We start from the raw sequence: 24,718 nt of genomic DNA, 5'->3' as shown, positions 1-24,718 counted from the left end.
GAGTTGACAAGCTGGGATATGACTCATCGAGGTGTACCGGTAGATTTAGTCCTTGTGTGATTGGGGGAGAGACTTGCTCCTATCTGTACACATTGACTTTCAAGCTGATAACTCTTTGATTTCTTTTAAATAGTTTCAGTTTGTGTTTAACTTAAAAAACAACAACTCTTTTTTAATTGACTTCTGATTGATATGCATATAGCAGACATTTGATTCATAAGGAAAATTTAAGACCTGTCATTTCTTTAAGGCTTTGGTTGTTAGTTTAATTCTCAAAATGCATCTTCAGATATAACATAGACATTGCTCACAACAATCTTACAGTTCTTTTAGAGGAAAAATGGGTTGAGATGGATGTCTGTGTTGAGGCGTTCTACAGGGACATAACTGACATTGATCTTCTGTGGTGAACATTTGTGGTAGATATTGGAGAGGGATGCCCGAGACGGAGACATTTATTGACTCCCTGTATATTAGTAGTGTGGGAGAAAAAGGTAATTTGTAGGTGTTGGCGTATCAGTTACATACACAGAGTGCTCGGTGCCTGTGTGGGTGGGATGTTTGCCCTCACCGGCAGTCTTATGGGTGGGGTTACTCCTGAGTGACAGGTGATTTGTTTGACTTGGCTATCCTGTGTCACTGTGTGGAGCTCTGGATGGGGGAAAGCTGTGTCTTTGAAGTCCCTTGAAACACGTGGAATAATATACTGTTAATTACTACCTGTTTAATAATTGATGAATTTGTTCAGGTCAGATGTCACTGTTATTGTTACAGTTTTAAGTGGACTGCTGAAATTGTAACTTGTTGAAACAATAAAATCTCACTAACACAGTTATTATGGTGATAATTTTAAAGAGATGGCAAAAATGATGATGATGTTATGGAAATGGTGTTGATGAATTGTTTAAAAAGCACTACTTAAAAGTTGACGGATGGCAAAGTAGACACAATTTAAGGATAACAACTTTAGTATTTACTGTAAAGGTGACGTTTCGGTATAGATCCTTATACCTAAAACCTTATACCTTATACCTCAAGCCTTGCTTGAAGGATCTATAAATGGAACGTCACCTTTACTGTAAATAATTTATCCATAAATTGTGTCTGCTTGATGTTGATGATGGTGATAATGTTAACGAGATGATGTTGATTAAAATGGTGGTGATGTTGCTGCTGATGCTATGAATGAGTTAATGGGTTTGATGATGTTATTGAGATGGCAATGATGATTATGATGATTATGATTATGATTATAATGTTAGTAAGATTGTGTTGATGATGATGCTCATATCATGTTGATGTTCAAACAGTGAAGATGATGAAAATAATTTTGTTTGTTGTTTAATGCCACACTCAGCAATAATAGTGGTCTGTAAATAATTAAGTCTGGTCCAGACAATCCAGTGATTGATGTCATCAACATCGATCTATGCAATTGGGATTTGATGACGTGGATCAACCAAGTTAGCAAGCCTGACCACCCGATCCTGTTAGTTGCCTCTATCGACAAGCATACTCACCTTTTATGGCAAGCTTGGGTTGCTGAAGACCTTTTCAAACCTGGATCTTCATGGATCTGAAAATAATGAAGTTTTGAAAGTATCATATTAGGAGCAATGATTAACAATCCGACTTCGTTTATAACATTTTAATTTTCAATCAGAAAGAAATTGACAAAAATGTAAGCCTGTAATATCATCCAGGCCATCATTCCATCGTCCCTGGTCGCAGACTCATCAGCCCATTGCCAGGTTATGAACTGAGCCTATTTGGTCTCTTGTGAAGCATATGGCGCTCCATGAAATAAGGCTAATAAACTTGTGGGAAACAAACTCAGGGAGGTTCCTGGAGTGGAGAACTACAGGCTACTGGTAATGTTATCCCACGTTGATTAGATAAGGCATTCCCATGCAGTGCCAGATATGTGGTAATAGTACTCAGACTCCTACAGCCTCATACCAACCATAGCCTTTGTTTTTCATGTTTGTCTCTCCTGTCATGTTTTTCATTATATTGTGGGAAAAAATCATTCATTTTCTGTTTTGGTTTTAGAAGTTCAATATTTTAAACTTTTGGTTATCAGATGTAGTTGATTGATGAAGATTCTTTATTTATTTTTGTTGTTTGTCTTTTAGTTCATATTTCATTGTCTTGCCTAAAAGTGTTCTGACTACGTGTTGGTTGTCATGACATTCAGATAGACTTTTGGAAGCAATACCTGTATTTTCTGACTAATCTTTGAACAGTGAAAAATGATCTGGAACAAAACGGATATTGACAAATTTTACAAATACTTCCACATTATCAGCAGATTATTTTTTATTGATTATAAATGGCTGATTCTTCTTGTCCTCTGCCCTAGTGTCCATGAGCTATCTTATTCCAGTGTGGTAATTTCTTTTAACACTTGATGTTACAAATTTGCATTCAGTTCTGTCATCAATACTGAGAAACCTACAGTCCGAGCAATTAGTGATGAGATTATATATACTACTCAAAAGATGTTCTTTAACTTCATTTGAGTAGGGGGCACGGGTGGCCCAGTTGTTTTAGGCATCGCGATTCGCTGTGCAGAGTTGCGTCCCTTGGGCACGCCAGAAACCTATGATTGTGGGTTCGAATCACGGTTCGCCCCGATTATGTTTCTAGGTTTGTCAGCACCATACCCGTACTCGTGGGTTTCACCGAAGTGGTAAACGTCTGATACCTGCATCACTTCGGGCTTTCCTCCCACATTAAGCTGACACGCCGGGATATAACTGGAATAGCGTTAAAAGCGGCGTTAAACCAAACTCACTCACTCACTCATTTGAGTAGTATATATATATATACAAATCGACATCACTCCATACCAATGATTCTGTAACCTGCTGATGTGTTTATCTCGACACTGTCTCTGGGAATGCTACATCTGGTTTAACACTGTGTTAATATATTCTATTTTACCAACACATTTATGAGGTTGACCCAGGATTATTACATCTTAAGTGTTTTCAAAACGAGAATTAATCAGCTGGGGTAATACATGGATCCTGTTATGTATTCATTGAAGACCTTGCAATAAAGTTATAATGGGGTGTCTTTGTAATAGACATGATGTTGACTGATCGATTAATGTACATTTCAATCCATGATATGCAACGTAATCAAGCATGACAGCTGGATAATCAAACCACGTGTGGCCCATTGAAGTCTATCTTATTGCTGTGGTATATACATAGTATACACCGAGAGTCTTGTTGAAACTGACACTCCCGGGATATAAGAGCTGGTTTTGTACTGAATTGTATAGATACAAAGGTGATTAAAATGACTTAACCCTAGTTGTCAGTTTTTATGCTCCAGACACATGGTGATATTGACACGCCTAGAGGTTTCTATGGCTATGCTGGAGTTAAAGGTGGATGACTCTTGAAGATATTGTTAGGTGATAAAATGGTTCACGTTATTGATGGAATAAATATGCTGAGGATGCAAAACGAGGACAAACTCAGAAATTCTTCATCTGTATCATACCAGCTGAGAGATCTCAAAATGTTTAAAAACCAGTTTAGAAGTCAACATACATACCTTTTTTCAAATTATTCTCCATTAAAACAAATTTATGGTTTTCTGTTTCGAAAATGAATTTCTAATTGCTGGATTGTTGTTGATAATAACATACAGCAACACTTCACTTGAAGATGTTGACCTTTTCCCAGGGGAATATTCAGGATATACATCTACTGTTTTGAAATTTGTTGTAGTCCCTCTGTAGACTAGATGCCTCTTATTTCAATTTGGAACCATGCACTGAGTGTTTGAAATAGGTTTCAGTATGAAACAGAATACCTCTTTTTAACCAATCAGAATAAATCATTCTTCAAGGTTATGGTAGAATTACAACTAAATATAGTTGTTATTGAATGACTGCCTAGAAAAGCAAAGAAAATATAGTTGCATCCAGCCATGTCAGGTAATCAGTTGGGCAGCCTGATCTTGTATGGTATGTGCTGCATGTTTCATTGATTTTATCATATACTGGCCAGTTGTGGGGATTTTGTTTTACTAAAAGCCTTGGCAAGTCAATATCAAACTAAACCAAGTCGAGTTTGCTTGTAAAACTTCCGACGAAAAAAAGTTAAAATTATTTTGTTTTCGTTGACTATGTGTTAGTCTTTGTTTGTCATAACAAGTGACATACTAGATCGAAGGTCAGGTTCCGTAACAATACAGTAAAAATATGTTGGCTGGTGTAGTAGTCTTGACTGCAGAATGACCCAAGTCGAGATGATGAAGATAGACAAATCTAGCTTTAGAATTTAAAAAGGCGAAAAACAACAAAACTGATTGTGTACTTCAAGATTTGATGGACTGTATGTTGGTCTAGCCATGGCAGGTGACCACTCTGCTGCCGAGTGCATGTGCGAGAGGCCCGTACGCCTGGGGCAGACTGGGAAATTTTTCAAGGGGAGGTAATCTTGTAAGTGGGTAAAGCAACCAGGATAGGTTGCTGCTAATTCCACACCTTTCATCATTGATTTTGCCAGCTTGCAGGTTTAAAAAACACAGCTGAGACCAAGGCAGATGTGTCTATCATTACGTGACAGTTACGGCTAGTGAATTCAGTTTCTGTCTCTTGAATTCTCATGTCATTAGTACTGAATCTCACAGATACTGGAAAAAACCCGGCATGTCTCGTCTGTTGCATGGAAACCCCCGCCTTCCAAGGTCTTGTTGGGAATGTTGTATAGCCAACGGATCATTACTCCATACTCATGATTCATAAATCTGATAATTTGTTAAACCAGACATTTTCACTTAGTGCTGTACTGCTTAGTTAACCAAAATTCAGTGTGCTTCAAAGTGTAGTGAAGAACAAATATTCAGATTTGCTATAAAATGTTTTGGATTTGATTATTTTCAACATCGTATTGTCTTATGGTTAGATTAGAACCAATATTTATGATTCCTCATCCATCCCCTTAAGATCTGAAACCAGTTTGAAACATTTAATGTTAAGCCATAGTGGTGGACCAGGCCTTAAGATGTACTATCTTCTTTCTGTCCCTTTGAACTGATGACTAAGACAAGCTGAGGTCATCAGAGAGAGTTAGCTAATGGAGATGGTGACAAGAAGCCTGTTTTCTGACATGTGTCGCTCCCAGGATGTATGGAGTGATATAAACGAAGCTGCATGTCCCAGGTACCATCTCCCACTGTCCCTGATGGACATGAAGCATCCTTGAATCTACTTGCATTATCAGTGTCTACAGTAGGTTTAAGTAGCATCGGATCAAAATCAAACAAACAAACAAACTATTTTAGGGACCTGTCATTTAATTAAGTGGGGGGCATGGGTGGCTCTGTTGTCTGCGGCACTGAATTAACTGTGCAGAGTTGCCTCCCTTATGTGTGCCAGGAACCTATATCATAGGTTCTGATCCCAGTTTGCCTTAATTATGTTTCTAGGTTTTATGGCTTTGAATTATTATAAAGTATCGCTCGTCACGGCTTAGATCCGGGTTTCTAGTGTACCCCACTGTGATATTGCTAGAATATTGCTGGAATATTACTAAAAGCGGCATAAAACCATTCTCACTCACTTTTAATTATTAACAATGATAACTATTGTTTAAATTTTGAAAGTTTCCATATTTGTAACAGGTGCATGAAAAATTTGTGCCAATATGTACATAATAAAATGTTAACTATTTTGGTGTGATATTCATGATTATAATTACTTTGAAAGTTTGGAAGGGACATGCAAACAATAAATAGGAAGAGTTGCAGCCACAAATTACATACCTGACATAAATATGTAGACTACCATTGATCATGTCTATAATAAGGGACATACTGCCAAGTTGCATTTGGAATTTTAAACTCAGAGACAAAGTCTCTTGCTTTGGATTCCCATCCCAGCACGTGTATAAACCTGACACAGATTCAATTCTGACATTGATATTTACAGAAGGTGTGTGATGTATGAGATATGGGCGAGTATATGTGAGATAACAGACTAGATGAAGCCGTGCATGAGTCAGAGGGACATGTACACCTCGTTCAACGTACAATGATAACAGTCTCCATGCACCAGGCACTGCAACACCTACCCCCTCGGGATTGGGAGACACGTACACCTCTAACTTGTCAGTGTCTGTACAATGATTAAACCAGTTTTAAAAAATTGGTTTGTGGATTTCATTTCAAAATGTTGAATAACAATAAATCTAAATGGTTTTAACAGCTTGTTTGAGGTTTATATTTATTCATTTGGGTCATTTCATGGAAATATAAGATTTCTGTCTAGGCCTGGTTCTGTTGCTTTTAATTGTACCTGGTGACTAAAATTGATGTCAGTTTCAAAATTTGTATTATTTCTGTTTTGCAGTATTAAAACCTGCTCTCAAGACACAGTTTCATGTCATCATTTAGTCGATGCCGAATTCATCGTTAATATTTTTGTCATCCAAAGCTTTTGCTGTCAGTGGAATAGAAAAATCTTACAAAACTTCAAATCGTCCCCAGGAGCTCTAGCTGCTGTAGACATTGCTAATTATTTACATTTGTTTGCAACATTGTGCTTGAGGCTCAGTTCGTATCAGTGGGGAAGATGCGATGTACCTATGTATATATTACACTGACATGTGTGATAAGGGATAGAATAAAAAGACAATGATATATAGACCAAATTTATAATTTATGTTCGTAGATATTTGTTTGGTCATGACATGACCTGATATGGATGGCTAAACATACCAGAATTATCAGTTGATAATAGGACCCTCATTACAGGAATGGCTGAATTGAATTTTAGGAAAAATCATGTGTAATAGTGTTTCAACACATCCATGATACAACAGCCATTTACAGCAAGTAAAGTAAAGTTGGCCAGTGTACTGGGGAATGAGCAAACAGCCTTACAGAGTTGTCTCCCATTATAGAGAGAGACCACACTGCCTTGGAACCAATGATACGATCCTCTTATCTTGATCTGATCCTCATCTGTATTTACATACTTATTTAAATGGGATGAATTTGACTTTTTTCATATATTTAGTGGGATAATTGATTGGTATGCCAGTATCAGATGACAGACCCTTGGTGAAATCCCAAGGTTATTGGAAAAATTCTTTGGGGCAAGTATACATAGCTTTTTGCAAGCCCATATGAAAAGAAAATGTTCTTCCGAAAAATGATGCCAAGGAACAATTATGGCCAGTAGATTCATTTTGGGTGGACATTTATTGGAAAGGAAAGGACTTTCTGTCCATGAAGTTATTATGTCTCAGGATGGTTTATTGTCGTGAGAAGACTGTATTGATGTATTCATATTTAATATTGTTGACAACTGTGATGTTTGTTTCTGACAGTGGTATCCTCTTCCTGTTGATTACATGCAGCATTGGAGGTTTTCACAGGTAACATGTTTGGAGAATGCTGCAGTTGACTCTCGTCCATTCCCTCGTGTAGATGTCTCTAGCTGTAGTCGTACATTTCATGTGCATGATCGCATGGAGTTCATGTTTTCAGACTCGCCCAAATGTGTTGATTTTTCTTTTCGTACTTATGTGAAGTTTAGTTTCAGAGTAATTGTGTGCATTTTATTTATTTCTGAATGTCTTTTTGTGATATTGCTGTGTTGATAGAGACAGATGTTATCACGACCATCCATTGAAATGATTGGTTGATGTGTGTCACATGGTTTCTATACATTTTTGTTGCGACTGTTTGAACAAATGTTTGGCTTTGTGTAGTATTTCATCTTTTTCACCAGTCTGTTAATATTTATGGCTTTAGAATGAAAAGAATTGGTTGGTCATATGTTTTTTCAGATATGACAATAAATAATTGATTACAAATACTTAAACAGATTCCGTGTAGAAGTGATGAAATCTTTCATTTGAAATTGGATCTGAGCAGCTTGTAATATAAACTTTGTGGAGCTCAGTTCCGGACAGTTTTATATGCTTGATAAAAAATTTAACTTGGAACAGATAAACTGTTTCTTATTTCACTTCATCTCACAGTTTATTGTGTAGTGGCACATCACTGATATTGACATGATCAATGTCCAGATGCATGGTTTGAGTACATAGTTCTTCATCAGTTTTGTTTGTAGATTCAGCATGGACACCGAATAGCTTCTATATGGCATGTGTAGTTGAGAACAGTGTGTTTGACAGCTTACGTTTGAATATACTTTAGTTGAAATTTAGGAAAAAATATTTCATGAAAGATTATATTATAATGGTCTCTTAATCTGGATGAAATATCGTGATTGTTTTTGTAACAGTTTGTGTTATGTTTATTCTTGCACATGAGATATATTATTTATTCACCACTGAGTGAAATAAGGTTATACGGACATGTAGGTCATCAGAGTTGTACATTTCTCATATAGTGATCATAGTGTGTGGGTATGACACGGTGTACACAGGCTTTACGCTGCACCTGGGTTGTTGATAACAATGATATGTGAAACCTTCAGGTCTTAGTCACCAAATATCTATGATTAAAGAAGCATTCACAGTTTTAGTTTGCAAATGGGGTGTGGCAGCCCAGGGGTCTCAGTGCTGCATTTGACTGTTTGCATCCTCTTACCGTGCAGACTGCCTCCGTGGTCTAGTGGTAGAGCGTCCGCCCAGAGAGCGGAAGGTCCGGGGTTCGATCCCCAGCCGCGTCATACCAAAAGACGTTAAAAGATGGTACTTGTTGTTACCCTGTCTGGCGCTCGGCATTAAGGGGCTAAAACAAGGACTGGTCGGCTCGGGAGTCAGTATACTGTGTCTGAGTGGGATATTCATGTTAAACTGTGGCATGGTATCTCAGTGGACTAGCACTATAAATCAGAGGGGTCCGGACTAGTACAAGCAGCCACACACACACACACGTGCATGCACGTTGCTATATAAGTGCAATAATCTTGGACGCGACGTTAAACCCAATTTCACCTCACCTCTAACCGTGCAAGGTTCCACTGATCATGGGTTCGAATCTCGTATTTTCTCTGATTATGAACTTGATTTGTGAGCACCGACCTTGTGCTCGTGGGTTTCACCAAAGTGACAAACAGCTGTGGCCTTGGCCTTGCTCCAAGGCTGTACTGAAAGAAACGTCCATGGATGTTTCGTAATTCTATCCTCCTAATAGGAGTCTAGATATGTGGACAGTACACACCAGTCTCTTACAGGGACAACTTGTTCTTATTATTTACTTAATCTAGAACTTATGATTTAGACTAATAATTATTGCCTAAGAGACTTGTGCAAGTCTACTATGGCCTGTGTGACTTGGGACTTTCCTCCCACATTAAGCTGACAAGTCCGTGAAAAAAGTATTGTTTAAATAGGCATCAGGCCCAGTTCACACAGAGTAATGAAGTCTTTCAGTATGAAATGTTTCAAAAATGATATTTGTGTGTTTTTTTAAGAAGTAATAGAGATTTGAAGAATGATAAACAATCTGTATGCTGGTAAAGATAAGTTCTTTAACACAAACCATTTATGATGTATTTGCACTGGTAAAGTTTGATGTTTTGATGCAAAAAGGTAAGGCTCTGTGCACCATTGAACACTTTCATCAACCAAATCTCATGTGCATATATTAACAGACCATTCTATTCTGAGAACTAGTTTTCAAGTAGATCTTGAGTGGAAGAAGATGACTAAAGCTCTCTCTTTGACTCTTAATATCTAATATCTCGTAAAGGGAGATGACGTTTTTAGGTTGTTTTCAACAGCTGTTTGCTGTAAATTGTATAGCTATAGTGCCTGGCACTTTTATCCGCCCCGATTTTCGTGATGATAAGCCCCGGTTAGATAGTCCCACCGAAGGGATTCCCCTCATCTCACAATCAACCAGCTGCGCAGCTCTTTCCTCCAGCAGATAGCAGTCGTGTGTGGGGAGTTACCCCCCTTATATCATAAATATTGTTACAACTTATCAGAGGAGAAACTTGAGAAAGGTTATTGGCTCATCCAAACTGGAATAATTGGATGAAAGTATATCCCAGTTTTGGGCAGATCCTGTTTACTTGCAGTTTTGTAAGAAAATTTATCAGATATTTATATGGCGTTTCCCTTGCAATTTGATCAAAGATTAATTTCTGTAATGGATGAAAGGCTGAAAATGCATTCTTTTTTCCAATGACACATTTTACAAAGAATCGAGAACTGTTCTAATTTGCTTTGTTTCAAGTGTATGCAAATGAAATATTCTTCTTTAATTAAATGTTAATTTTGCAGCATTGAAGACTGTTAAGTTTAATACATGGAGTAATGTCTTTACATTTAACAAATAACTTCCTTTCAATTTCAAGACATTAATTAGTAAGTCATTGTCAGAGGTTCTCTGATTTTCTTCTGATATATATTTATATATATATAAAACAATGTACATCAGTGTACATCCACATTGGTAAGTCTTGGATAAGGATTTAGAAGTTGGAAGAACATGAAAACAAAAGTTTGTAAGAGTTTTTAGCGGGATAGGGTGGTCAGGCTCGCTGACTTGGTTGATGCATGTCATCGTATCCCAATTGCGTGGATTGATGCTCATGATGTCAATCACTGGATTGTCTGGTCCAGACTATTATTTACAGACACGGCATCATATAGCTGGAATATTGCTAAACAGCAAACAAACAAAAACATAAAAGTTTTAAGCATAGCAACATCTTTTTTGTTTGTAATGTTTCTTGACTACTCCTTACCCTTCATGCCTGTTTTAGGGGCAGGAAGTAGCCCTGAAATGTGGCTACGAACAGTAGGTGTTGGTATCTATACAAGTTTCATATCTTTAAGTTATATTGTCCTTGCTGATGATATGTTTCTTTACACAGAATACTAGTATACACTAGATGGCCTTGCATTGGTGTTTAAAGCACCACCATATTCACCTCATCATGCCATGGCTTGGAACACCCTATTCACCTCATTATACCATGGCTTAAAACACTGTATTCACCTCATTGTACTATGGCTAAAATGTGATATTCACCTCATGCCATGGCTTAAAATACCATATTCACCTCATTATACCATGGCTTAAAGCAATGTATTCACCAGAGTGTGTTTGTACTTCCAGGCTGGAAGGAGAATAGTGGACTTGTATGAAGATCTCCGCGATGGACATAACTTGATCTCGCTTCTGGAGGTGCTGGCACACGAAATATTGGTAAGCGTGATGAAAATTGTTTTTATGAAATACAACTACACGTTTTGGTTGGTTGGTTTTATTGATCTGGCAAATGTTTTTGTGAAAAGGAAATAAGCCCATTCCTTTATTTATTCTGTCAAAAACCAAGTTTCCTGTCAACAATTTCCTGATAACTTTTCAGTGTTTGGACTTATTTAGATTTTAAATGCTTTTTAGTATTGTAAAAATATCAGTTTGTTATAATATTTTGCGTTTGAAAAGACAAGTTATGAAAAGAATTATGAAAATGTGAACAAGCTATACTACAACTACATATTAATATCTCACTTGTGTCCACATAGTCTACATTACAGGGGGGCACAGGTGGCCTAGTCATCTGGTGGGTTTCGAATCCCGGTTCGCCCCGATTATGTTTCTAGGTTTGTCAGCACCATACCCGTGCCCGTGGGTTTCACTGAAGTGGTAAACGTCTGAGACCTGCATCACTTCGGGCTTTCCTCCCACATTAAGCTGACACGCCGTGATATAACTAGAATACTGTTAAAAGCGGCGCTAAACCCAACTCACTCACTACATTACAGTATTTCAAGTAATTGAGGTTCTGGTGTTATTAATTGTATAAGTAATATATTTGATTCAATAAAAAAATTCATTTTCTGTTTCAGCCAAGAGAAAAAGGACACATGAGATTCCACAAAATTCAGAATGTACAGATAAGCTTAGAGTTTCTCAAAATGAAGGGGGTAAGTAGTATGAAAACTGGAAAAGAATCTTGTGGCACTGGCTTGCTCCAAGCAGCTTTGGTGATAATTAATGGGAGACAACTCTACATTGCCTAGCACAAATTGTCACAGTCAGAGGATATTGTGTGAATTGATAACATAGCTTATGGCATTCTGCACACACTTGACTCTTCCATATAAATCTTGATATTACATAAAAGAATATCATCTTCATATCAAGAAGAGTTCCTTGGTATTTTGATGCCAAGTAACAGCATTGTTGTCAGTAATTAGTAACAATTAAAATGATGATCATGAATTGAAGTGTTATAAAATCCTTTTACTGTTTTACAATGTGGACAGCACAACTTTAATAATAAAGAAAACAAATTGTTTATCAATGAATCATTTCTTTTTAGATACGACTGGTCAATATAAGGTCCGATGAAATTGTGGACGGAAACCCCAAACTGACCCTGGGGTTGATATGGACTGTTATCTTACATTTCCAGGTAGGTGTTATATGCATGATATACATATACAGGCTGTTCATCACACGTGTGTGATGTGTACATGATATATGTGTGACATGAACATACACTATACAGTGAAACCTTCTTAAACAGGCCCCTGTTCATTCCAAACCCCTCTATTTTGGAATCAGTACATATTTAAATGGATTTTATTCTGTTTGATTCATTAATCCCGAAAGTTGTTTATTCGAAGTAATTTCAATGGAAATGGTAAGTCTTGATTAACAGGTTTCACTGAACACATGAACATGAAATATACAGTCAAGTCTTGTTAATCCGACACTCGTTAATCCGACAATCGGCTTCATCCGACACTAATGATGGGAACTGATTAATTTAGTGCTATTTGGACCCATTAATCCGACAGTATCGCACTCCAACTCTGACACACCTAATTTGCAACAAATTACCGAAATCACTCATTAATCAGTCTCGTTAATCCGACACCGTGATCAGTGTATTCCGTGTTTGGATGCAAGATGAGTCGGCAGCTGCATATTACAACGGCTGCAGAGATAAACTTGCTTAACAATAAACAGTTAATGAACAATTCGTGTTTTATATCGTTATCTATCGTGTAGTTGTCGGATTTTCAACCACGAACGTTGATACTACTTAATTTCTTTTATCAGATATAGTCGTTAATTTGACGTAATCATATGCAACCAACCGTGTCGGATTAACAGGACTTGACTGTACGTGTGATATTGACATACCTAGTGCATGTGGTGTATTATAATGGCAATGCACTTCTTCAAAATCATTGTTTCATGTTATGTAATACTGTATTTCATGCAGTTGTTCCCTTGATATGAACATGATTAATATTTCGTACATCCTTGATTAAAGATCCCTTCCATGCATCAACAATAGGTCCGATGTAATCCAGGTGTAAAGTCTGTGTTACAAGTGATACAAGATCACTACCATTTCGTGATATTGTTTGTAAAGAATTTCAGAATAAAAATGTCGGAACTGTTGCAATACCTCACATATGAGGGCCTTTGGAAAAAACATGCCTTTAGTCAGGGATTTTCGGTATATTTATATGTGCTTGATTGAATAGATGTTCACATTCCATGCAGTTCTGGCCTCATGCTTAAGGATTGTGTTGAATGTTTGTTTGTCTATTGTTGAGTGAAAACTGACATTTCTAGATCAAATAAAAAACCTTCATTCTTTTATGCGGAATATTTCTGTAAAATGAGTTTTGTTACTCAAATGGTATCTGTCTGTTATTTGTTTGAAAGAAACTTTTAGATCAGAAAAGTAATTACACCACTGCTACAAATAGGAAACGTCAGTTTTCACGTCATATTGCTGTATTCAAAACAGTCACAGATCATGTTTTTGTGAGCAAAACAAATGGATAATCTACCAAAGACTGGCACCACAGCCTAGAGAATTCAAGCCCGTGTCTAAAGACAATGTTGATGTCTATATTTCACACTCTCCTCACTTCCTGAAAGCCATTTCGTAGATTGTAATGTCATACCAATGTTGTCCACCATCTCAGAGGCCACTCCAGTACATTAAGCCTGAGAGGGTAGAACTCACACAAAATATGTTCTGACTGCTGGATACATATATTCTTTTGTCCCCCTCCTTTCATTGGTATGTTGTACATGACAGTGAATGACTTATGTGCTCCAGGCACCATCACTCTCGTGTACTGTCACACATTCAGCAGGTGCTTGCAGGTTCTTGCAGCCTCATGGGGGTTGTCACAATTCACCTGACATTACGATTAGGGCTGGCTGTCGATACAGATCATTGAGATCGATAATCGCAAACTAAATATTGATCAAACATCAGTCAATTATCGATGAATATCGGAAAAGTCACTTTAAGCAAATATGAAAGAAAATCCAAAATAATTTTAACATTGTTCACGCCACTGGTGAGCTGTGACACATTTATGCATAGATTACTTTGTGGACATTTGACATATAACAAAAAACGGTAGCTTTTCGTCTTCGACAATTGACAATATTGACACCAACAAGTCTGTTTTGGTAAATCTAAACTTTATTGCTTCACAGTAGTTATGTAAGTTGTTATCGATGACAACAATACACGAGGTATCGTACTATGACACAAGTACTACGTTTATAACAAACACAATTATAACGAACTTAATTTTTAGTCCTGGCCATTTGTTGTATATATGCTGTATGTATGCTTATAACAAACTACAGTAATTACTTACTTAAATTAGTGGCCTCTTTGAGTTTGTTATAACTGTAGTTTACTGTATCATGATATGTATCGACACTTGAGGTATTGTGACACCCCACCATTGGCTCAGTGATACATGCAGCAGATGCAGCAACTCCATCGACTGTGGGTACAGATGGGACGCAGCTACCCTGGCTGCTGATGGAGAGGGCAATAACACTGATATCGACACACCTCGCACAGACTCATATACACCAGGAACCATGTATTCTGTTAATATGGAGACAGATAAACCCAAGTTGATACACAGTGTCATGTGAATACAAGGGAATATGTGCCACATGTCACAAAGTTTTTAATTAAAAGAAGCTCACTGAGTGATCACTTCATTACCTGATGGTGTATGTCTACAGACATATGTTCAATTGATACACTGTTGAGAGTCATACAGTAAGATGCTGCATGGTTTCACCGTCTTTTGTAACTACACGTAACTGTAGCTAAATCAGTTTAGGTTTTGACACAGCAGGAGATGGATTGTTATACATTTATTTTTGTGTTAGACACTTAAGAAATCAATCATGGCTTGCACACAAAATTAACAATTAAGATTGTTGAAGAAAAAGTCTTATGACATAAGCAACAAATTTGTTTGACATGTTCGAGAGTAGAGAAATCAATATTAATAATGAATATATTTTGACAGTTGTGTAAGGTTGTGGACATTATTTATTAACATGGCCATAGTACTGTTATGAATTAATTGTTGGTGACAATATTTTGAAGTTAGCTTTGATGGTCATGTCCCAAACCTGTGAGAAAGTCTGCATCTCATACCTCGTGGTATGCTTTATATACGGTTATAACGAACTCAAAGGGACTACTAATTTTAGTTGGTTATAACCGTAGTTCGTTATAAGCATATATACAGCAGAACTACAGCAAGTAGTCGGGACCAAAAAGTAAATTCGTTATATCCGTCAGTTCGTTATAAGCGTGTTTGTTTTAACTGTAGTCTACTGTAGCTATATCTGATGTTCCTTGTCTATTTATGGTATGTCTAAAAACAACCATTCATAAATGCAAGATTTCTCAAGACGATATGTCACAAGCTATGATAAAAGTTACTTTTTCCAATTAGAAGGCTTTAAAAAGCAACATTTGAACTTATTTATGTCCTCATTTCAGTCACCTGTCCTGAAAATATTAAAAAACAATAAATATTTTTTTGTGGTGAAAGCTGCATCAGCGATTACTCTTGACAGATGTAGAGTGGAATATACAAACTTAACGTGACTCCAACCAGCTGAAACTCTGTCTCGTCCTTTGGGCAATTATGACGAACAAATGTTTTTGAAAAAATGTGTTTACTTTGACATGATGCAAATGTTTCTAGAATCATCGTAAATTGCTATAACAGACAGGGGTTTATCTCCTGCTAGTAAATATGTGGGGCTTCTCTTATCATAATGAACAGATAGGGAGAGGTTTGGGCATGCTTCGAATTCTGGTCTCGCATGTGACAATCTTTCTCATGCTTTGGAGTGGTGTGTTGAAATTTATGGGTGAAGCGTGGAGACATCTTCGTTACAAAAACAGAAGTTTTCTTAGATATAGATAGGTGCTCTTCTTGGCAGACATTTAATTGTGACTGATGAGATTGGTGATTGCCTATCTGTGATGGTCATCTGAGTGACTGGAACCCAGAAAGTGTGTACATTTGCCAATATGTTGTAGGTTTGAACTGATGTTTTTGTCAACGTACCTATTTTTAAGCTGATAATCGTAGTCATTTCTGTTATGGAGTATTTGAAGTAGCTATTGTCATGGTTACTATTTTGTCGGTTCCAAGCTGATGCTGTCATATCATGAATGTTTTGGAACGTTTTAAATTTATGCTAGTCTTGTTTTTGTGATTTTGTTGGTTAGGTAATTGATTTAATAATATTTCATTTACAATTTGCATTCGACATAATCTGTTGTGTATGGACGTGAACTGTGTTGACATAACGTATCTGTTTTGTTGGCGTGAGTCTGTTGTCCTGGTTTTGTTGTTGGTTGTGCCAAAATGAAATAGTTTTGTTGATGTGGGTCTGTTGTGTCGAAACATGTCAGTTTTCAAAGGATCTGGAACATTTTGTCAACATAGGTCATTTTTCTTAGAGGCATTTTATTTATTTAAACTAAACCCATAAAAGACACAGAACCATACTTCCTCCTAGACATAACAAAGAAAGACACTTTAACTTATCATGAACAATACTAATTTGCCAATCACAAAATCCATTTTCCTCTCTTAATGGGTTTAAATGGCTCCATGTGTTGAAAAAAGGTGTAATTTTACATCTAGTATAACAGATTTTGTTCAAGCTAGTCTTCAGGATGCCAACATAACTGCTATGTCGATTACAAAGTTTATGCTATGCTTTCACCAGACACTTTGTTCAGACGTGGAGTTTATAACCTACGTGCTGGGCAGAAAGGCACCAGAGTCTGTGTTGGTTCTCCAAAAGGAACAAGGTTGAGTCATGTCTACCACCCACAGGCTTCGTAGTGTGATACAAATACTGTTCAAAGTGGCATTAACCAAACTCACTCACTCACTCACTCACTCACTCACTCACTCACTCACTCATGGGGATAATATGCTGCATATTTTGTATGGGGAATGATATTTTTATTTGAGTGGGGACTGAATGTGACTTATTTCTTGAAAATGGTGTCATATGACCAGTGTTCAATATTGTCTGGGAACTGATAAGATCGGATATTTGATGCATGACATTGCATGGAGAAACAGTGGCAATATTCTACAAACTACAAATATATGCATATTAAGTACAAAACACACGGGTACATTCCAGAAACAAAGGAGGTTCATATATTTTCAGTTTCAATTCAAGTTAAATTGTCAACCGAGTTTTGTAACTGTATGAAATATCTCCAACAAACATTCAGTGCTATGTAAGCGTTTATTGTGTCGTCTCACTTTCATTTTTAGAGTTAGTGAGGGAGCAGTGGTTTATGCTGAAAACAGAAATATTGGGCAAAACAAAAAACCCAGTCCACATGAGTACAATAACAATGTATGCGAGCACTTTGTTTCTGCTGTTTTCAAACATTGTTGCCTAAAAAGCCAGCTTGTGTTTTTGTATTTTTAACTTGTAAGTCACAAAGAACGGTTACAAATAAAAGTCTCCACCTGTAAAAGTAGACTTCCGAATCACTGATGGAATGTAACAAATTGTCAGTCCGTTTGGTTGAATGATCAATTCAGATTTCCTATCAGGGATAGTACAGAATGTTAATCTCATCCCTGAATAGCCAAACATGCATCCCTGAATAGCCAAACATTACTTCTATTTTGCTCTTGATCCAGTGAAAGTATTGTAGACCCTATAATTACCAAATCCTCTTGCTCATTGATACAGAACGGCATCAGGCCCCCTTATCATCAAATTCAAGTGAAAGGGTCCCAGCTATTTCATTAACTGGCATGAAGTATGATGATATAAGATGCTTGAGTACTTTCCTGAGTAATCCAAGGAGGCATCCATTGAGGAACATGCAGTCATTCTGCCAATGGTTGCTTCATGGTGCTTGGTTGTGCTCTCCGAGGAATAGACAGGAGAATTAATTTTGCTGTGGATAAGGAACTATATCTTAATCCACTATCTGAAAAAGATAAGAATTGGGTTGGATTTCATCCTCCTGCTTGCCACTGCTTTCTGCATTACAGATCTGAAGAATTGAGAAGGTACAGATCACAAAGTGATGTAACAGCTACGAGTGTAGTTACGCTTATGTTAACACAGACTTACGATCATCGTAGCTGTGTCCACAATATGGGGGGGCATGGGTGGCCCAATCGCCTAAGGCGCCGCGATTCCCTGTGCAGAGTTGCGTCCCTTGTTCACGCCAGAAACCTATGATTGTAGGTTCAAATCCCAGTTCGCCCCAATTATGTTTCTAGGTTTGTCAGCATCATACCCGTGCTCGTGGGTTTCACCGAAGTGGTAAACGTCTGAGACCTGCATCACTTCGGGCTTTCCTCCCACATTAAGCTGACCCGCCGTGATATAACTAGAATACTGTTAAAAGCAGCGTTAAACCCAACTCACTCACTCACTCCACAAAATGGTCTCAGCAACAAAACCCATACAGTTAAATTATGGTATTTGTAACACCAAGGAGGCTTTGCAATTTGAAGAATTCAGTACAATGGTATTGTCGTGAAACCAGGAGCAAAGATGTCATTGGAGTGATATGTATGTTAATATCTTGTTTTATAATGGAGTATAATCTCTTGGGCTAGGGATTCCAGATCAGAAAAGGTCCCCAGCACCCTCCAGACCAGAAGAGGTGCCCAGGTCCCTGGCATCCCCAGCACCCTGTAGATGAGAATAGGTCCCCAGCACCCTGTAGATGAGAATAGGTCCCTAGCACCCTGTAGATGAGAATAGGTCCCCAGCACCCTGTAGATGAGAATAGGTCCCCAGCACCCTGTAGATGAGAATAGGTCCCCAGCACCCTGTAGATGAGAATAGGTCCTCAGCACCCTGTAGATTAGAATAGGTCCCAGCACCCCGTAGATGAGAATAGGTCTTCAGCACCCTGTAGATTAGAATAGGTTCTCAGCACCCTGTAGATGAGAATAGGTCCCCAGCGCCCTGTAGATTAGAATAGGTCCCAGCACCCCGTAGATGAGAATAGGTCTCCAGCACCCTGTAGATTAGAATAGGTCCTCAGCACCCTGTAGATTAGAATAGGTCCCCAGCACCCTGTAGATTAGAATAGGTCCCAGCACCCCGTAGACGAGAATAGGTCTCCAGCACCCTGTAGATTAGAATAGGTCCTCAGCACCCTCCAGACTAGAATAGGTCCCCAGCACCCTGTAGACGAGAATAGGTCCTCATCGCCTACCAGATCAAAATAGGTCCCCAGCACCTTCTTGCCTTAATAACTGGAATGAGGATGAAGCAGCCATGCTGTGGCCTGGGTGATATTTTGTCCATGTACCTGGATGATCTTTTCCTAGTCTAGACATGATTATCTACAGGATGTGGTGAAATAGCTAGGATATTGCTGATTCTGAATACATTCACTCACTCACTCACTCACTCACTCACTCACTTGAGGTGATGATGGGAAACACTTTAGATCACTTTGTGTGATGATGAGAGTTATGACATTGATGGTAACCCAGAGATCGCTTTGATGATACAGTTATAGTATGGTGGTATGACACTCATTGTTCTAGGGAATTTTGGCGCTTTGCTCCTGTTCCAGAAAGCAACTGCAGCACTTTGACTATCGCAAGTCATGACACAGTACACTGTCTTTGTTGAAAGCTCACATTGCTGGAATAAGTGGGCTTGATCTATTCTCTTCTTCAAGAGAAGGAAAGGTTTGTTCCTAGTTTGATGAGATGCTCCCTGGTGTCTATGAGTCATGGACAATCTGTTTTATGTAAGTGGGGTGATGGAGACGAGATAACACACAAGAGGAACATTATATACACACATGATGCAGTGATACTGGAACGTGCAGGATCATACATTATAGAGACACTCGTGTTTGTATTGATGCAGGAGAGATGCCTTTATGCCAGGAACAGGGTTACAACAGGTGCATATTACCGAGTTCTGTGACAGTAATTCTAGAATTGATAGACAAAAACATATTAGTTGTCAGCAGTTAATTATTGTTTGAATTACATGATTTTATCGTTTTGTCCCATTACATGGACTCAAAGAACTTTTTATTGACACAGCCACAATTACCCAAATATGAGACAAGTAAAATGTTGCTACGACGACCAGATGGTTCTCCAGAATAGTCTAACATAAATGATGGACTCTTGTTGGATTTGTCGCAACCCATTTTAAGGATATTTGAGTTTGCAACATTTATGCTCTGGAACCAGTGCTTTTATGTCTTTTTCACTTGGCTTGTTTGACAGCCAATGAAGAAACTGAGAAGGAAATTGGCCACATCATGACACGCAGGAGTGACTTATCCAGTCTTTTTGTTGTTGTAAGATTGGGATGCCCCTTAGGTGATAAAAATATGCCAGAGCAGATTGTATCTGTGGGGTGATGAGGTCTTTGGCTGCAGGGTCAGTTATTGCCTAGCTACTGAGATTTATATGGCTGGAGAATGTCCCCCTCCAGAAGATCTTTGGCCATATGTATACAGGTCCTGTGTTTTCTTGAAGAACCTCTTCATCATAATGGTACGGTGCTAATGGGAGATGCATACACAGTCCCATGAACCTTGGAATAGATCATATTTCATCTTTCTGAAAATGACATTACCCCAGGAAGCATATCGGTGCAAATATTCTGAATCTGAGTTGTTTCTGATCTGTTTCATAATCATATTTGGGCATAATAAAAAATGATATTTAGACATATGTTTTTTGTCAGTGTAATTTAGTTGTCATTGCTACACATTTTTATCAGACCTTTTGCTCCTTGCTGCTTCAGATTTTTATGGCCTGTGTGTTTTTTGCATGTATAATGTCAGTGTTGACATCAATATTCATATCAGAGCACAAGCCCGTAAAAATATTTTGAATCCTGTTCCTGACAGGAGATGGACGACACAGGGTTCTAATCTAGGCAGACAGGTTCAGAGTTCATGTGGCGTTAACATATCACAACTGTCAGCTACTTTTTGCCTGTAAAGATGAACATATGTAAAACTTGAACTCAAATTCTTTTCTGTCAACAAAATTGAAACTTGTCTGAAGCTATTCCATTTAAAACAATTTTGGCAGAAGGTATGTCATGTTCACGATGTTTTCAAGTTACCTTTCCTCAGAGAAACTCTATCTGAACTACTACCTAAAAGTATATAGACCGCCTCTGTGGTCTAGTGGTAGAGCGTCCGCCCGGAGAGTGGAAGGTCCGGGGTTCGATCCCCGGCCGCTTCATACCAAAAGACGTTAAAAGATGGTACTTGTTGTTACCCTGTCTGGGGCTTGGCATTAAGGGGCTAAAACAAGGACTGGTTGGCTCGGAGTCAGTATTCTGTGTCTGAGTGGGGTATTCGTGTTAAATCTGCAGCATGGTATCTCAGTGAGCTAGCACTATAAATCGGCATCAGCCTAGACTAGTACAAGCAGCCACATAAACACACACACGTAGATACATGTCGCTATATAAGTGCAATAATCTTGGAAGTGCCATTAAACCCAATTTCACCTCACCATCTAAAAGTATATCTTGGTCTTGACTTGTCTCCTGCCCAGATCTCCATCCTTCTCTTGTGGGTAGCCCAGTGGTTGCAGCATGTGCTCCTTACGTTGAATGTTGAAGAACCAGGTTTAAATCTCAATATAGTTGCAATGTGTGAAGCTCATTCTTTTACAAATAAGTACTAAAAGCAGCTTAAAACTAACTCACTCATTAGCAGGCACGGTAGACACAGTTGTCTAAGGCGCTGCATTTCATGTCCCTTGGGTGCACAAGAAATATATTATTTGTAAATTCGATCCCTAGATTTGCCTCTGTTTTTGTCTCTAGTTTTATCAGCGCCTTACTCATAATGATTCACCAAAGTGGTGAACACCTAACACCTGCGTCATTTCAGGCGTTCCTCCCACAAACTAAAGCACTATGATATGACTGAAATTGTTGAAATAATTGAAAATGGCCATACTCACCCACTATTTAGGACAATGGAAACATTGTTATGATGCTTTTATTTGTTTTGCTGTTATAATGAATTTACATTTTGGAGATAGCACACTATGCACACTGTGAGCCACTGAATAAGTAAAATAGCACACTGTCTATGGCGGTGATATAAGCTATAGATACCCGGTATAGTGGTACTATGATGAGTTTCCTTTTTTTCAGATTTTGGTTTGTAAAAGTAATGAAATTATGGCAAAAACTATAATTTGTGGCATTGTGAAGAATTTCTACATTGTTTCATTGTGTAAATCCAAATCGTTCATCTTTGAATGGGTTTTGCCAAATTCCTGTGGGAATGTAAAACAAGTATTACACATTCATTATCTTGAACACGTCTTGGGACATGTTACCTGATATATTGAGACAATTTCGTTGAACACGTCACATCATGACCCTCTTGAACTGTGGTAATAAGAAACTGGTGATTACAAAAAAAATACTGTAAATGTGCTAATTCTCATCCCATCAATATGTTCAGAAGGAACAGTCACATCCTGCAGAATCTATTTCACAAGCAGTTGAAAATGTTCACTTTTTCAAATTTGACGTTTACAGTACATTAGAGACATAATTAGTGTCTGGCATGTTGGTGTTTTGATTTATGAGAGTAATACTCCGTGAAGGTTGCTTGTTTATAAATGCAGACAGTGTGGTCTTTTGCCAATTGGTTTCAAACCTGTCATATGATATGCCATCTCCAGAACCATATCAGGTACATTTCTTCAGGATACCAGTGGATCATGGGGATCTTGTTCCTGATACATGAGTCTCGTTTCCCCTTCCCTTCCCTTGTTTCTCATACCTGGCCCTTGGTTCAGATTCATGGCCCTTGTTTGTGATTCATGGCCCTTGTTTGTGATTCATGGCCCTTGTTTGTGATTCATGGCCCTTGTTTGTGATACGTGTCCCTTGTTTGTGATTCGTGACCCTTGTTTGTGATTCATGGCCCTTGTTTGTGATTCATGGCCCTTGTTTGTGATTCGTGACCCTTGTTTGTGATTCATGGCCCTTGTTTGTGATTCATGACCCTTGTTTGTGATTCATGACCCTTGTTTGTGATTCATGGCCTTTGTTTGTGATTCATGACCCTTGTTTGTGATTCATGGCCCTTGTTTGTGATTCATGACCCTTGTTTGTGATTCATGGCCCTTGTTTGTGATTCATGGCCCTTGTTTGTGATTCATGACCCTTGTTTGTGATTCATGGTCCTTGTTTGTGATTCATGACCCTTGTTTGTGATTCATGGCCCTTGTTTGTGATTCATGACCCTTGTTTGTGATTCATGACCCTTGTTTGTGGTACATGGCCTTTGTTTGTGATTCATGACCCTTGTTTGTGATTCATGGCCCTTGTTTGTGATTCATGGCCCTTGTTTGTGATTCATAACCCTTGTTTGTGATTCATGGCCCTTGTTTGTGATTCATGGCCCTTGTTCGTGATTCATGGCCCTTGTTTGTGATTCATGGCCCTTGTTTGTGATTCATGACCCTTGTTTGTGATTCATAGGCCTTTGTTTCCAAAACATGGCCCTTGTTTAAGATTCATGACCCTTGTTTAAGATTCATGACCCTTGTTTGTGGTACATGGCCCTTGTTTGTGATTATGACCCTTGTTCCTCACGCCTGGCCCTTGTATCTGATACCTGGCCCTTGTTTCTCATCCCGCACCCTCATTATCACATGTAATGGGTTACTTGACCCATGTATATGTCTGTCTATTTGAAGGTAAGCAGTTGTTCAGTTAACGGGAATGTTAGGGTTAAGTTAAAGGATCAGCCAGGATAGGGTAAGCCCAAAACAGTATTATTTTCACATGGAACATTTATGCCAAGACTTTAAGAAGTATATCTCAAATCTGTAAGGAAGTTGCTTTAGGAAGAGATAGTATTGGTTTATTAAGGTTGGCAGTTAGTTGAGTGTAAACTGTATAAACAGTACACGTTGCTAGTGTGATGTGTTTGATCTGGGTTGTCTGTGTTTACGCAGGTGTGCTATTACATCAGGTAGGAAAAACTCTCAAACCTTCAAATCAACATGATTAAATCATCAAAGCAACCATGGTTCTTCTCCAAAAGTTATTGCTACAGAAGTTCTGAAATAGACGCTTGCAAAATATACACTGACAAGAAACGTTTTTTAAATGTTCTTTTAAGTTTTGAGTCAAGGTAAGAAATACCTGCTCAAAATTAAGATTTTGATATTTTGATGAGGAAATATTATTTGTGAGGTTGTTAAACAGGTACTTGTCCAAACGGGATTCTGACATTTTTACTGGAGGGGAAATCTTTAGTCTAGAAACATTCCAAGAAGATTAACCGTGGTACCTGTCACTGATGAACAAGCCAAAACATAATTAGAAGAACTTAAGGTGAAAAGGAACAGCTCTGATTCCATGTCTATTGTCATGTTCTTCAACACAGATGAAAATATCAGCTTGTAAA

General features: G+C 38.2%; 1 protein-coding gene across 12 annotated transcripts in view; it reads left to right on the top strand.

The window, feature by feature from the left end:
* LOC124141427 (microtubule-actin cross-linking factor 1, isoforms 1/2/3/5-like) overlaps positions 1–24,718 on the top strand; it is a 261,785-nt gene that overhangs the window by 81,147 nt on the left and 155,920 nt on the right. For all 12 annotated transcript variants that reach the window (XM_046509482.2, XM_046509497.2, XM_046509473.2 and 9 more), the window contains 3 exons: positions 11,071–11,160; positions 11,808–11,885; positions 12,284–12,376. In XM_046509482.2, the coding sequence (XP_046365438.2) occupies positions 11,071–11,160; positions 11,808–11,885; positions 12,284–12,376 (261 nt within the window). The remainder of the gene's footprint in view (positions 1–11,070; positions 11,161–11,807; positions 11,886–12,283; positions 12,377–24,718) is intronic.

The sequence above is a fragment of the Haliotis rufescens genome, unplaced genomic scaffold (assembly GCF_023055435.1).
Source record: "Haliotis rufescens isolate VD_foot unplaced genomic scaffold, xgHalRufe1.0.p SCAF_2, whole genome shotgun sequence".
NCBI lineage: Eukaryota > Metazoa > Mollusca > Gastropoda > Lepetellida > Haliotidae > Haliotis > Haliotis rufescens.
The sequence above is the reverse complement of the archived record's forward strand: the minus strand, read 5'-3'. Positions and strand labels throughout refer to the sequence as shown.